Genomic DNA, 14,874 nt, shown 5'->3' with positions numbered 1-14,874 from the left:
AGCCGGCAGGGCGGACCCCTTCTGGAAGGTTCTGAGGTAGGGTATAAGAGACAGGGTGGCAGCCGGAAATCGGTCTCATTGAACCGGGGCAGCTGTTCTGATTCGTCTGTTTGTGAGTCGTCCGCGTAACTAGGTAAGCCCGCTGTTTCTCCAGCCCTTGGTAGTTTGTTAGACAGTCCGAGGGTCGTGCGTCCCTGGCCGGGTCCGGAGGGGCGGAGTGCTCCGTGGGCCGAGTGCGGTGAGCTTTCCGCGTCGCCGGGACCTTTGTTCCAGCCGGATGCAGCCGCCATGCAGTGCTGCTGCGGTGGCCGCTCTCCTGGGGGGGGCGGGGGGGTTGGGGGAGGGGGGGGGCCGTTCATTTTCCAGGCGCAGGAAGTGGAGCGCCCGGCAGCCGCCGGCTCCCGGGAGAGGCCCTTTCTGTCCGGGCAGCCCTCGTTGGCCTGCGCCCAAGGCGGCGGAGGGGGCTTCTGACAGCAGTAGAGCTTGGGCGGTGCTGGCTCCTGGTGCCCCGGGGCCGTACGGAAACGTTGGAAGGGGTGTGAGATGCGGCCCGGAGCTGGAGATCACGTGGTCGTCAGTGCCGCAGATCCTCCGGGCTGGTGCTTCCTTTAAGCCGGAGGCGGGTTGTGCTGCGTTTGGCGCGGCCACCTGGACTGCAGAGAAGCGTTATTTGCTCTGATTGTCCCATGTGGTTACTCCCGCAAGGGCCGTGTTTAAGGGATTACTAAGTGGTTTTTCCTGATAGTCTGAATTCACATTTAACAAAGGAAATGCTACTAAGTGCTTAAACATTTATTTTTCCCAGCAACCATGTCGAAGGGACCTGCAGTTGGCATTGATCTCGGCACCACCTACTCTTGTGTGGGTGTCTTCCAGCACGGAAAAGTGGAAATAATTGCCAACGACCAGGGAAACCGAACCACCCCAAGTTATGTCGCCTTTACCGATACCGAGCGATTGATCGGTGATGCTGCAAAGAATCAGGTCGCAATGAATCCCACCAATACGGTGTTCGGTAAGTCCCTAATTTGAAAAAAATTACTAAGTATGCTAAGCTAAGAAGCAAGTAATTTGAGAAACGGAAGTTTTTTTCAGAGTGGGTGGGGAAGGAAGGGAGAAAGGGAGGGAAACATCAGTGTGCAAGAGAGAGATCCATCGGTTGCCTCTCGTGCCCCCAACTGGGGACCTGGCTTGCAACCCACGCCTGTGCTCTGACTGGGAATCCAACCTGTGACCTTTCAGCTCTCGGGGGGTTCAGTCCACTGAGCCACACCAGCCAGGGCAAGAGAAACTGAAGTTCAAATGATAAGCAGCAGGCAGGAAAGCCTCAGTAATGGGGAAAGTCATTAAAGCCTTAAGTGAACTAGACTTGCGCCATAATAGTTCGACAACTGCTTAGGCTAAAAATGCAATTGATCTTAGGATCAGGAAAACGTGAATAAAGTGCTGGCTGTACAGAGGTTGACATCGTTTACTGTGGACTTGGGTTATAAGGCATTTTAATGTTTGAGCAATTGAGAGGTAGACTATTTGGGAATCTATGAAAAAATTAAAGATTTGGGGTTGTATTTGATGTTTTGCAGATGCCAAGCGCTTGATTGGACGCAGATTTGATGATGCTGTTGTCCAATCTGATATGAAGCATTGGCCTTTCATGGTGGTGAATGATGCTGGCAGGCCCAAGGTCCAAGTAGAATACAAGGGAGAGACAAAAAGCTTCTATCCAGAAGAGGTGTCATCTATGGTTTTGACAAAGATGAAAGAAATTGCAGAAGCCTACCTTGGAAAGGTGAGTAATGCAGTTACAGGGAGAAGACCTAGATAGCTGGAGAAAGGAAAACACTAGATGCCAAGTTCCTGGTGAATGGATACCTTGGGTTTTAACCAGGAACATAGTAGTAGTAATAAGAAACTGGTCCATTTCTTTGACTGGAATGTTTTCTGTAACTTACTGTACGAGCTTATGTTCCAGTAGGTGACAAACCTCGGGACTGCCAACATGTTTGTGAAGTGACTAGGGGTTTGGCTTTAATATTTTTGTGTTCTGTTTTCTAGACTGTTACCAATGCTGTCGTCACAGTACCTGCTTATTTCAACGATTCTCAGCGTCAGGCTACCAAAGATGCTGGAACTATTGCTGGTCTCAACGTGCTTAGAATCATCAATGAGCCAACTGCTGCCGCTATTGCTTATGGCTTAGACAAAAAGGCATGTGCCATTTATGCATATCTGGGGGGGGTAAGATTTAAGTAGAGATGGGAAGGGAGGGAAAAGAGGGAGAGAAACCAATGTGCAAGACATACATCTATTGGTTTATTTTCACACTCTCCTAACTGGGGACCTGGCATGTAACCCAGACATGTGCTCTGATTGGGAGTTCAACCAGTGACTCTTTCGGTTTGCAGGCTGGCGCTCAATCCACTTAGCCACATCAGCCGGGGCTAACTGCTGGGTTAAGCCAAGCCTCAGTTTAAAAAAAAAGGTTGAGCCATCAAAAATTTAGATAACAACTAATAAATCTTTATTCTAATGGCAGGTTGGAGCTGAAAGAAATGTGCTGATCTTCGACTTGGGAGGTGGCACTTTTGATGTGTCAATTCTCACAATTGAAGATGGAATCTTTGAGGTCAAATCTACAGCTGGTGACACTCACTTAGGTGGAGAAGACTTTGACAACCGAATGGTCAACCATTTCATTGCAGAGTTCAAGCGCAAGCACAAGAAGGACATCAGTGAGAATAAGAGAGCTGTTCGTCGTCTTCGTACTGCTTGTGAACGAGCTAAGCGCACTCTCTCTTCCAGCACCCAGGCCAGTATTGAGATTGATTCACTCTATGAAGGAATCGACTTCTATACCTCAATCACCCGTGCCCGATTTGAAGAATTGAATGCTGATCTTTTCCGTGGCACCCTGGACCCCGTAGAGAAAGCTCTTCGGGATGCCAAGCTTGACAAGTCCCAGATCCATGATATTGTCCTGGTGGGGGGTTCTACCCGTATCCCCAAGATTCAGAAACTCCTGCAGGATTTCTTCAATGGAAAAGAGCTGAATAAGAGCATCAACCCTGATGAGGCTGTTGCTTACGGTGCAGGTAATCCCACTATCTTAATTGAACAACAGTTCTAAGAGGCAGCCTCTTAGTTGAGGCTGAAAACTGACTCACTGTGATGAGTGCTTATCAAACATTCGTAGTTTCCACTAGAAGATTAGTTAATGATAGTCTGACTTCCTTGGATGTCTGAGCGATTGAGATTTGTTGATGAAAAAAGTGAGTTATGCTGTGCTTTTTTTAAACTGCGTGTATATTTTAAATCTAGCTGTCCAGGCAGCCATCCTCTCTGGAGACAAATCTGAAAATGTTCAAGATTTGCTGCTGTTGGATGTCACTCCTCTTTCCCTCGGCATTGAGACTGCTGGTGGCGTCATGACGGTCCTCATCAAGCGCAATACCACCATTCCCACCAAGCAGACACAGACCTTCACCACCTACTCGGACAACCAGCCCGGGGTGCTCATCCAGGTGCGTTTCTCCACTAGCTTGGTTGGCCTCCACACACTGAGGTCCTGGAAGCCTGGGGAAGACTTGGCTCACTGTGATGATGGATCCAAAACCATTCGTAGTTTCCACCAGAAGTCTCGTGTTGGCCAGTTCCTTCCTTGGATGTCTGAGTGAGGATTAGTCTTCCCTAATAGAGCTTATACATAGAACTAGTACAAGAACTTGATGGCTTTTTAGTAATTTCTATTAAATTTTTTAATTTCATTTTTGATTTTTAGAGGGGGGAGGGAAGGAGAAAGAAACATTGAAGAGTAACTACTTCCGTACATGCCTTGACTCTAGGGAGCAAACGGGCGACCTTTCACTTTGCAGACTGACACACAACTGAGCCACAAGGTCAGGGCAGTAATTTCTATTTTCTACCAAGGTTTACGAAGGTGAGCGTGCCATGACCAAGGATAACAACCTGCTTGGCAAGTTTGAACTCACAGGCATACCTCCTGCACCTCGTGGTGTTCCTCAGATTGAAGTCACTTTTGACATTGATGCCAACGGCATCCTTAATGTCTCTGCTGTGGATAAGAGTACGGGGAAAGAGAACAAGATCACCATCACTAACGACAAAGGTGAGTTACAACACAAGCGTATTGATGTCATCGGGGCTTGTGCCATGCTTTTGGTCTCAGTGGTTGCATGTTCCAAATGTTCTTGCTGTTCTCTCCCCCTGGGGCTTTCAGCCAAGAGATGACACGTAATTGCTAATGGAGTTGGGAATTGTAGGTTTCTGGTATTAATAGGACATGCCTACATGACTCCACAGGTCGTCTGAGCAAGGAAGACATTGAGCGCATGGTCCAGGAAGCTGAGAAGTACAAAGCTGAAGATGAGAAACAGCGGGACAAGGTGTCTTCCAAGAACTCACTTGAATCCTATGCATTCAACATGAAAGCAACTGTTGAAGATGAAAAACTTCAAGGCAAGATCAATGATGAGGACAAGCAGAAGATCCTCGACAAGTGCAATGAAATCATCAACTGGCTTGATAAGAATCAGGTTTGTAATTAAACTATTTGAGTTGGGTGGGTATAGGGCTTTAGTAAATGTTCAGGTGTGTTTTTATGAATGTATAGGGTCACGAGGATGAATGGTCCAAACATTCGCGGTTTCCACCAGAATTCCAGTCGTGTTGGCAACTACCTTCCTTGGATGTCTGAGTGACCCAAAGAATTCATACATAGGCTTTGTTACTATGACAGTGTTAGGTTTCTGTGTGTGTCTGGTATCTGTCTTACCAGACTGCATCGTGCATGGAGATTCCTTTCCCTGAAGTTTGGTAGTAAATAGTTACGTTCTCTTTTCAGACTGCAGAAAAGGAAGAATTTGAACATCAGCAGAAAGAGCTGGAAAAAGTCTGCAACCCAATCATCACTAAGCTGTACCAGAGCGCGGGAGGCATGCCAGGCGGAATGCCTGGGGGCTTCCCTGGGGGTGGAGCCCCTCCATCTGGGGGTGCCTCCTCTGGGCCCACCATTGAAGAGGTTGATTAAGCCAATCTCTTGCATAGGTTTAGCATTGTTCCACATAAAATATTGAAGGACCCAAATTTGTAGCAAATTCCATGGCAGTTTTAAAAGTTGAGCTGCTGTATAGTAAAACAGCATTCTTGATACTTGAACATGGACTATGTGCACAGGGAAATAATGCACTTTATAAGCACTGTATTGTAAAGTGGAAAATGCGATGTCTTAAATAAACTATTTAAATTGGCACCATAAAATTGTCTTGACTGTTTTACAAGGGTGGCATTTGGTGTCTGGGGTTGAATGTATACCTCTCACTTAAGCATCTGGGTTGTGAAATGCAGATTAGGTTGCTCAATTTAGGCAAATACCTGAGGAAGGTTTTACATTGTAGTTTGGGCTTTTCTAGGCTCAGATTACTACATGGCACTACTAGACCTAAAACAGTTTAAAGAGAAAGTAAACAATGCTGTCCCAGGTTGAGTTCTTGGGAAGGAAGTGTTAGGAGGAGGGTGCTCTGACGGGTAGACCTCAGTGGGTCAGGCAAGAGGCTGCAGGGCTGATCCCTGCGTTGCAGGAGGCAGTTCACCTGTTTCCCTCTTTAGAAGTCTAGACGTTTTAAAAAGGGTGAATCCCAAATGTTCAATGTGTCAACTGAGTCACTGAACAAATTGCTCACTTTTTTCTTTTAGTTTAATGGGGTGATGGTTAATAAAAATGGGTTTCAGGTGTGCAATTCTGAAATTACTGTATGGTGTGTTCAACACAAATAATGGGAAGTTTTGAAGTCAGCCAGTGTGAAGGAAGGAATAGCCATTTGGAACCCAATACCCTGGTGTGCAAGGATCCCCTCTCATCAGAAACTCTTAAGAGCAGGTTCTTGTACTGTTTTCCTCCCAACAGCTAAGTGGTAGTTTCAGTTGGCTGTCAACCTGGTGAGAGTCTTCTCACCTGTGAATAAAACTGATTTGGAAAGGTGTTGAGCAGGTAATAGTCTGTGTGACTTAATCACAGCCAACCTAACCCTTAATAAGAGACAAGTTGATTGCGAGCACGGTTCTGTTTACCAAATCTGCCCAACCACGACTGCCTTTAGGTAAGCCTGCTTAGGAGCAGAAAGCTTAATGGTTCCCTGCTAGCAAAGAATCAGGTTTTTGTGAGGCACTGCCCACCTGGGCCTCATTTCCTCAATCCTGAACAAAGCGGTCTCCAAGTCTGTTCAGGGCCTAATGCAGGTTTGCCACCTGGTGGCCGGTTTAGACTATCAGTGAGCACTGACATGGGGAGGGGTCTTAGGTCACAATTTTACATTCAGGGAGTAACCAGACCTAACCTGCTTGAGCCCTTTTTCCTCTGCCTTTGGTAATTGAGTGAAACCCAGATAGCATTCATAGGCTGCTGTGATCGGATTTCAGAGGAAGTTCCCAATAACAATTCTCAGCATTTACCTAGTTCAGTGAGCATAACCAAGTAGGTGCCGTTCATGAAACAGCTGCAGTTAATTTTCCTTTTTATGTCTATAAATTTCATCAGTGAAAGTGAAATTGGAGAGAGAAAAATGGAGATGTTTCCTTTATATGGGTGGGAGAAGCATGTTGCTGGACCTGTGTGATGGAAAATTGGGGGGCCCCCCTCCCAGGAGCACACTGCTGCCCTGGGCTAACCCCCCAGACTGCCTCCAAGGCCCCCTTTATTGCTTCTACTCCAAGCCCTTGTCTCACTGTCCCCCAAGTTTAATAAAGTTGCTCTCAAAAGAAAAAACTTGGGAGGAGAGTTAATCTGAGTAAGAGTGTTTATAGATGAGGACCCTGCAGTTCAGAGAAGGTGAGTGACCCAGGTAACAGTGGGGGAGGGGACCCAGGCATTCAAAGTCTGGTAAACTTGACTCCAAAACTTGTATTTTTGACGCTACATAGTAGTGTAGTGAATTACGAAGCATCGGCTCATCTCCATACAGCATTTTTCTCTGAACTGGTATTTTTGTGTCTGGGATTCATGCTTACTGGAAAAACAAAATATAAACCAAGTAACATGCAATTTATGTAATTAATTAGGTCCCAATATTCATCCTGTTGGGGTTGGCTTTCCCATTGTGCCCTTTCCCGGTGCTCTGAGTGCTCACAACTGCAGACTGTCCTGTGCAAGCAGAAGGCTAAGCGTCTGGGGATTTGAGGATCCCAGTGATTCAAATCAACTTTTCTCTTTTACTTTGCTTTGTTTTTAATTAGGATTCTGCTGTGGGATGAGCCCTGGTTGGGGGAGTAGATAAAAAGCTAGTAAAGGTTTGTTCCAGCCTTATAAATGTCTACCGGGTGGCAGCAGAGACAGACATACACACGATGAACTGAGGACAATTACAAAGTGACATTAGCGTACTAGTACAAAATAGCATAATCACTGTGAGAAAAACCTAGAAAGAGCATAATACGTTATTTTTTGGAGAAAGGTGTCCAAACCGCAGCCCAGGATGGCAATGAATACGGCCCAAAAGAAAACTGTAAATTTACTTAAAATCTTTTTTTTTGCTCATCAGTTTTCCTTAGTGTTTGTGTATTTAATGTGTGGCCCAAGACAACTCTTCTTCCAGTGTGGCCCAGAGATGCCAAAAGACTGGACACCCCTGGTTTAGAGGAAGACGTGGAGAAGGTGGCCAGAGGAACACCACTACCTTCTACTATTTTCCATTTAGTTTAGTGTTAACAAATGGCTTCCACTTCTCTCATTTGATTTTCCTAACAAGCTTCTCAGGGAAGCATGGCTGGATCACCTAGCTGTGCATGCCTAAATCTATGTAGGGAAGCAAGAGCATTCTGCTTCTGCAGAATGGATTCTTGCAAGGACACTGTGGTTGTTGGAGGGAATGCCATGGCCTAGAGCAGGGGTGTCGAACTCATGTTCACCGGGGGCCACATCAGCCTCGTGGTTGCCTTCAAAGGGCCGAATGTAATTTCAACTAACAGTTAAGGAGTAGTTACATTCGTACAGTCCTAAAATTATTTCAGCCCTTTGAAGGCAACCGCAAGGCTGATGTGGCTCAGGTGAATGTGAGTTTGACACCCCTGGGCCTAGATGCTGGTTCTGAGATTTGCACAGGGCACTACTGAGCTGGGAGGAGGGAGCAAAAACCTCACTGTCCCTCAAATTCCATTTCCAGCTTTAAGAGTCACATGCAAACAAAGAAGAATTATTACATGCTGGTTTTAGCTGGACTTATTTAGCAATAACACGATTGTCTTTTAAAATACACTTTTAGTGGCATAGCTTGTTTAACTCAACAGTAATTGTTACAATTTTAATTGCTAAGGGACTAACTTTTGCCTTTAAATCCACAGCAATACAATGACTCCCAACAATATTACTGTAAAATTTACGTACTTAAAATGTAATATAAAGAAAATGATAATGCTTTCAAACGATCCTTTCCTCAAACAATATTTACTGAGTGCCTACAATGTTCCAGGATCTTTGCTTTCACAGGAAAAAATAATTTTTGGATTTTGTTAAGGTAGAATGGAGTGACTGGTGGCGCATAAATAGGAAAGGCTGGGGAATTTTCATTTCTTTGGTCTGTATATGGATGTAAGGACATCTTTGTCCACCAGATGGCAGCAGCTATTTATAAAACAAGTAGGGGGCAGAGACGGGGAGTAGCCAGACCAATTTTCAGAGGTTTGTGGGCTTTTTTTTCAATAGAATTTGTTGGGGAGACATTGGTTAATAAAATTATATAGGTTTCAAGTATCCAATTTTATAATACATCATCTCTATACAGGCAGGGGAAAAGTAGGTTTGCTCATATAGAAAATAATACAGTAATTAATAAATAATAATACAAGAATAAACTCTGTGTTTCACGTATTCACAACTGCAAACCTACTTTTGCCCCATGCTGCATTGTGTTGTGAGTTCCCCACTTACACTCAAGTTTCCTTCTGTCACCATTTATCCTCCCTTTACCCTCTCCTACCTGCCCCCACCCCAGGGTCTGAGCTTGTTGGTTTGTTTCAGGAGCTGCCTAAGTGGAAGGATAGCAAACACTGAGGGAGGGAGTCAGCCTCACACGCTCACATTTGCGTTCCAGGCCGTGCCCGATGAGCAAGTGCTGTGCTTGGGGGTGTGGCTTTTATACCCACACCCATTCAGTGTGGGGATGGAGGGATATGGACAGAGCTTTGAAACACGGAGGAAAAAAACATAAGCCTCTGTGGGAACAGGAAACAGCCTTTCCTGATCTACTGTTGCTAGTTTAAGCCCCTGTGTGATTTCTCTCGCCACCCCTGAACTTCCACTCCCAAGGCCTTCACCGCACTTGTGTAAGATGCTTCTGTTCCCCACCAACTTCAAACCCAAGAATAGAAGAATACACACAAGCTCCTATATTCCCAGTGCTTGGTACAGTATAAGCACATAATTTTAATCAAACGAATGAACAAGAAGTGTGTTTATTCATTTGTTGGGTTGGGAGCAGGCACCTACGAGGTGAGTGGCAGAATGTGTTGTTCCCTCTGGGCTTTCTAACGGCTCAGGTATGGCCATGGCTCTTGGGGTGGTGGTGGGCCAGCTGGTGGGCTTGGGCTCCCCCAGGTCTCTGCTGGAGTTGCTCCAGGCAGAGTGGGGAGCCAGTGCTATTGCTGCATGAGATGAGGGGCAAATGGACCAAACTTGGAGCAGCACTAGCCACATGAAAGCTGGCAAATAGCTTTGGCAGATAGCTGCCAAAGTCTTTGAGCTAAAGGACCACCTGAGGCCTTCAGATTGACCCTGAGACTTTGGCAGTGTGTGGGGTGAGGGGGGAGCGGAGACAGTGCAGCCAGTCTCTGCCACCCGAGAGGACACCCAGGCAGGGCCTGCCCGGAAGAATGCGGTCCGTCCTGAGCAGCTGGGCCGCAGTTCACAACAGTCAGAGGATGCCAGCCCCAGAGCCCCGGGGAACGGCTGTGAAACTTCTTGACCTTGGACTAGGTGAGGGTTTCTTAGATATGACACCAAAAGCACAGCAACAAAAGGAAAAATATATATACTGGACTTCATTAAAATTACAAACTTTGTGCTTCAAAGGACACCATCAAGAAAGTAAAGAAAGACAACCCACACAACTGAAGAAACCATTTGCAAGTCATATATCTAATAAAAGACTGGTATCCAGAATACATAAAAAACAATTGGATAATAAAAAAAGACAAACCAATTTTTAAAATGGGCAAAAATTCTAAATAGATATTTTCCCAAAGAAGATGTACAAATAACTAATTAGCACATGAAAAGATGCTCAATGTCATTAGCCATCAGTGAAATGCAACTCAAAATCACAACGAGCTAGAGCTTCACACCCGTTAGGATGACTGCAATCAAAAAGACAAGATCAACTTGGCGAGGATGTGGAGAAACTGGAACCCTCATACACTGATGTGTGAAGGTAAAATGGCACAGTGCCCTTGCTGCTGTGGCTCAGTTGGTTGGAGCATCGTCCCATAAACCAGAGTGTCGCAGGTTCGATTCCCAGTTAGGGCACAGGCCTAGGTTGCAGGTTTGGTCCCTGGTTGGGGTGTGCATGAGAGGCAACTGCTTGATGTTTCTTTCTCTCTCTCTTCCTCCTTTCCCTTCTCTCTGAGTTCAGTAAGCATGTCCTCAGGTGAGGGTAAAAAAAAAAAATGGTACAGCCACTTTGGAAAAAGTCTGGCAGTTCCACAGAAAGTTAAACATAGAATGAATATTTGGCTCAGGCATTCCACTCTATTATGTGCCCAGGAAAAATGGAAACACACATCCACACAAACACGTGTACACAAATGTTTCGAGCAGCATAATTACAACAGGCAAAAAGTGTCGATAGCCCAAATGTCCACCAGCTGACGATGAATGGATAAACAATATGTAGTCTGTTCATACAGTGGACTATTCAGTCATAAAAATGAATGAAGTACTGATACCTGGTACCACATGGGTGATTTCTGAGCGCTTGTTTGGAGGTTCTAGCAGGGGAGCGCAGATACTCATATTCCCTTGACGGAAGACCGGTCCTCTCCTCTATTTGGGAAGGCTGTCCTCTTCGACTGACTGCACAGCTTTGGGAGGGACACACATGGACCCGTAAGGGAGGAAGGGCACACCCGCCTAGCCAGCCAGATCAGCCGGATCAACCCTGGCCATCAGTGGGGTGACAGCTCACCCTCACATCCACATGGGTGATTTTTGAAAACAGGATGATCACAACGGGCTGCTTACTGTAAGTATGATTATGTTTATATGGAATGTCCAGAGTAGACAAGTCTTTGGAGACACAGAGTAGATTGGCGGGTGTCTGGGGTGGGGGGAAAGAAGGGTTGAGGGGGAGTGCAGAGTGATTGCAAATGTGTGTGGAGTTTTGTTTAGGGATGAGGAAATCTTCAAAACTGATTGTAGGAATGGTCACTCAATTCTGTGAGTAAAACAAAGCTATAGAATTGTACACTGTAAAATATTTTACTTATTTATTTTTTTAGAGAGGGAAAGGGAGGGAGAAAGAGAGGGAGAGAGGCGTCCATGTGTGATTGTCTCTGACACGCCCCCAACGGGGGACTGGCCGTTCACCCAGGCCTGTGCCCTGACCGGTAATCGAACTGGAAACCTTTAACTCTGCGGTCTGGCACTCTGTCCACTGAGCCACACCAGCCAGGGCTAGACTTGTACACTTCAAATGGACGAATTTGGTGGTGTGTGAATTAAATTTCTCAATAAAGCAGTTTTATGATATATATATATATATATTTTAAAGATTTTATGTATTTACTTTTTAGAGAGGGGAAGGGGGGGAGAAAGAGAGAGAAGCATCAATGTGTGGTTGCCTCTCATGTGCCCACCACTGGAGACCTGGCCTGCAATCCAGGCCTGCGCCCTGCCTGGGAATTGAACCAGCGACCCTTTGCTTCACAGTCCAGCACTCAATCCAGTAAGCCGCACCAGCCAGGGTGAGTTTTATGATATATTTTTTAAAATTTATTTTTAGAGAGGGTAAGGGAAGGAGAAAGAGAGGGAGAGAAACATCAATGTGTGGTTGCCTCTCGAGCACCCCCTACTGGGGATCTGGCCCACAACCCAGGCATGTGCCCTGACTGGGAATCGAACTGGTGACTGTTTGGTTCACAGGCCTGCACTCTATCCACTGAGCCACACCAGCTGGGCAGTTTTATGATTTTTTTAATTTAAGAGAAGAGAGATCAAAGAGGCTACAGAACTGACTTCTCCAAGCAGGGAGAGCAAGAGAGAAATGGGAATGAGAATGTGTGTCCCGCTGGGGTAGTTGGTCAGAAGGAGGTGGAGGAACAACAGAATTGTGAGAGAAGACCTAAGATCCTTAGTCTGCAGGAGTAGAGCAGTCACAGCTGTGCTGCTTTCCTTTTCCAGCTTGATTGACACATAATATTGTACAAGTTTAGTCTTTATTTGACACACTAACATATTGTCAAGTGGTGATCCCAGTAGAGTTAGTTACCACCTCTGTCGTCTCACAAAATTACCATTTCCTTTTTGTGGTGAAAATATTTTTTTAAAAAAGAATATGTCTTAAAGATTTTACTTATTTGCTCTGGCTGGTGTGGTTCAGTGGATTGAGTGCTGGCCTGAGAACCAAAGGGTCGCCAGTTGGATTCCCGGTTGGGCCACGTGCCTGGGTTGCGGGCCAGGTCCCCAGTGTTGGACACGTGAGAGGCAACCACACATGGATGTTTCTCTCCCTCTCTTTCTCTCTCCCTTCCCCTCTCTCTAAAAATAAATAAATAATATCTATTTTAAATTTATTTATTTATTTATTATTTTTAGAGAGAGAGGAAGGGAGGGAGAAAAACATTGGATGGGTTGCTTTTCATGTGCCCCCAACTGGGGGCCTGGCCCACAACCCAGGCATGTGCCCCGACTGGGAATTGAACTGGCAACCTTTCAGTTCACAGGCTGGTGCTCAGTCCACTAAGCCACACCAACCAGGGCTGGGGTGAGAACATCTAAGGGTTACTGTCAGAGCCACTTTCAAGAATATAATACAGTCTTGTCAACAATACTCACCATGCTGTACCTCAGATCCCCAGAAGTTACTCAATCGTCTTATAACCGGAAGTGTGTACCCGTTCATCACCACCCCCCATCTCCCCACCCCCTGTGTTGTTATCGTCTATGCCATTTGTGATACTGGACTCTCAAACCAAGGAGGTACAGGTTTGATAGCCAGGGGCTGAAAACACTTGACTGAAAAGAAAGCAGGCTGCAGGCAAGTTCCCGCTTGAAAAGACGTTGGAAATATTCACCAGAGATCTCTTCATTTGTTTGTCGATTTAGGGTTTCTCGTATTTCTGTCGAGCAGGGACCCACTCTGCTGCCTGCTAGGTGTGTCACCTTAAACACACTATCCTTTCTGAAGCTGAGTTTCTTTGCCTGTGAATTGGAACTATGAGACCCCACCATCTGGCTTGTTATGAGGAGTAAATGAGCCAGTGTATGTGGCTCATTTAGCTCTGCCTGACTCAGAGAGTAAGTGCTCAGAAAAGACTATTATCAACTAAAAAATAAATAATAATCATGATTAACATTCCCTAAGGCTGCCGTAACCAGGTACCAAAACCGTGTGTCTTAAAGCAACAGCAATGACTTGTCCCACAGCTCTGGAGGCAGCAGTCTGAAGTCAGGGTGTCGGCCAGCCCACGCCACCCCCCCCCCCCAGCAGCCCGGGTGCTCCTCGGCTCACAGGCGCAGTGCTGCGGTCACATGGCCTTCTGCTTCCTGTGGCTTCCACACTGTCTTCCCTCTGCACACGTCGGTGTCTGTGCCCCGGCTCCCCTTATTAGAAGGACACCAGTCATGTTGGAGTAGGGCCCACCTGAATGACCTCATTTTAAATTTGGTTGCATCTGTAAAAACCGTATTTCCAAATAAGGTCAAATCGTTGTGAGAAAGTGGAGATTAGTACTTCACTCTACCCGTTTTTGGTGGTGGTGGCATGGAATGGGAACACGATTCAACCCAGGACAATCACATTCCCTGCTATCATAGAAGACAAAGCCTCTCCCCAGCTTTTGCACAAAAATGGAAAGTAAGGCCTAGGCAAAACTCAAATATCCGTTCTTTCAGGGGGCCAGCAAAAAGGCCTTTAATGACAGTCTGCTTCCCCCAAGCAGGACCCCCTGCAGACCACCCACCAGCTGTGGACAGCGGTCCCCTTCCCCGCCCTCCCAGCCGTCTTCCCTCCGCATTCCCAAACAATGCCTAATTCTATTATTTCCAGTGATTTCCCCATGGGCAGCAGTTTATTTCTGTCATCGAGTCTCTGATGAAATCTTTAGCTGTGAAATGTTTAGTCCAAACCCAGCAAATCGCGTATAGTATTAACATGTCACAGGCTGCCCGTGGCCTGCATTATGTGGTAATTTGGAGGCGAGAGAAGTGATAATATAGGACCAGGCTTCCTTTGTGAGCTCGCATTAATGCTGGAGCTGGCCATGTCGCCTGACAGCCCATCGATTTGGGCTAACAGTGTGCCAAGGGGCAGAAATGGGGCTAGGCAGGGAGCAAAGGATAACGGCCAGTCCCCAGGATCCCGGCAGCTTTTAATCCACTATTGCCCTCTTTTAATGCAACTTCCGTGTCGACCGCACACACTTCCCCCAGCTCTGCCTGCTGTGCTGAGCTGTGCAGCCAGTGGGAGGCCACCACCAGAGTGGCCCAGAGTTCCCCAGTATTGATTCCTTGATGCTCTGGGGTGTGAATTGTAATTATTTCATTAAGCCCTTTAATGGGTACCAACTATGAACCTCCCCCAGCCCAGGCCGGGGTGGCAGGGCAAGGTCCGCAGCATCAATCTGTGTTCATCTCGTCGCCACCAATCGTCC

General features: G+C 46.3%; 1 protein-coding gene and 1 non-coding gene across 2 annotated transcripts; both read left to right on the top strand.

Annotated features, from left to right (window-relative positions):
* Positions 1-6: 6 nt before the first annotated feature.
* On the top strand, positions 7-5,277 carry HSPA8 (heat shock protein family A (Hsp70) member 8). The gene is made up of 9 exons (XM_024557351.4): positions 7-133; positions 806-1,015; positions 1,584-1,789; positions 2,056-2,208; positions 2,537-3,092; positions 3,319-3,521; positions 3,928-4,126; positions 4,321-4,553; positions 4,862-5,277. Exons 2-9 carry the CDS (start codon positions 811-813, stop codon positions 5,045-5,047), a joined length of 1,941 nt encoding a protein of 646 aa, XP_024413119.3. The 5' UTR covers positions 7-133; positions 806-810; the 3' UTR covers positions 5,048-5,277.
* LOC112301979 (small nucleolar RNA SNORD14) lies at positions 3,590-3,674 on the top strand. The gene has a single exon (XR_002974529.1). It is a non-coding gene; the product is annotated as a small nucleolar RNA SNORD14 (small nucleolar RNA).
* Positions 5,278-14,874: the final 9,597 nt, after the last annotated feature.

Source organism: Desmodus rotundus, chromosome 7, assembly GCF_022682495.2.
Source record: "Desmodus rotundus isolate HL8 chromosome 7, HLdesRot8A.1, whole genome shotgun sequence".
In the NCBI taxonomy this organism is placed as follows: domain Eukaryota; kingdom Metazoa; phylum Chordata; class Mammalia; order Chiroptera; family Phyllostomidae; genus Desmodus; species Desmodus rotundus.
Note: the sequence above shows the minus strand (reverse complement) of the source record. Positions and strands in the feature narration are given on the sequence as shown.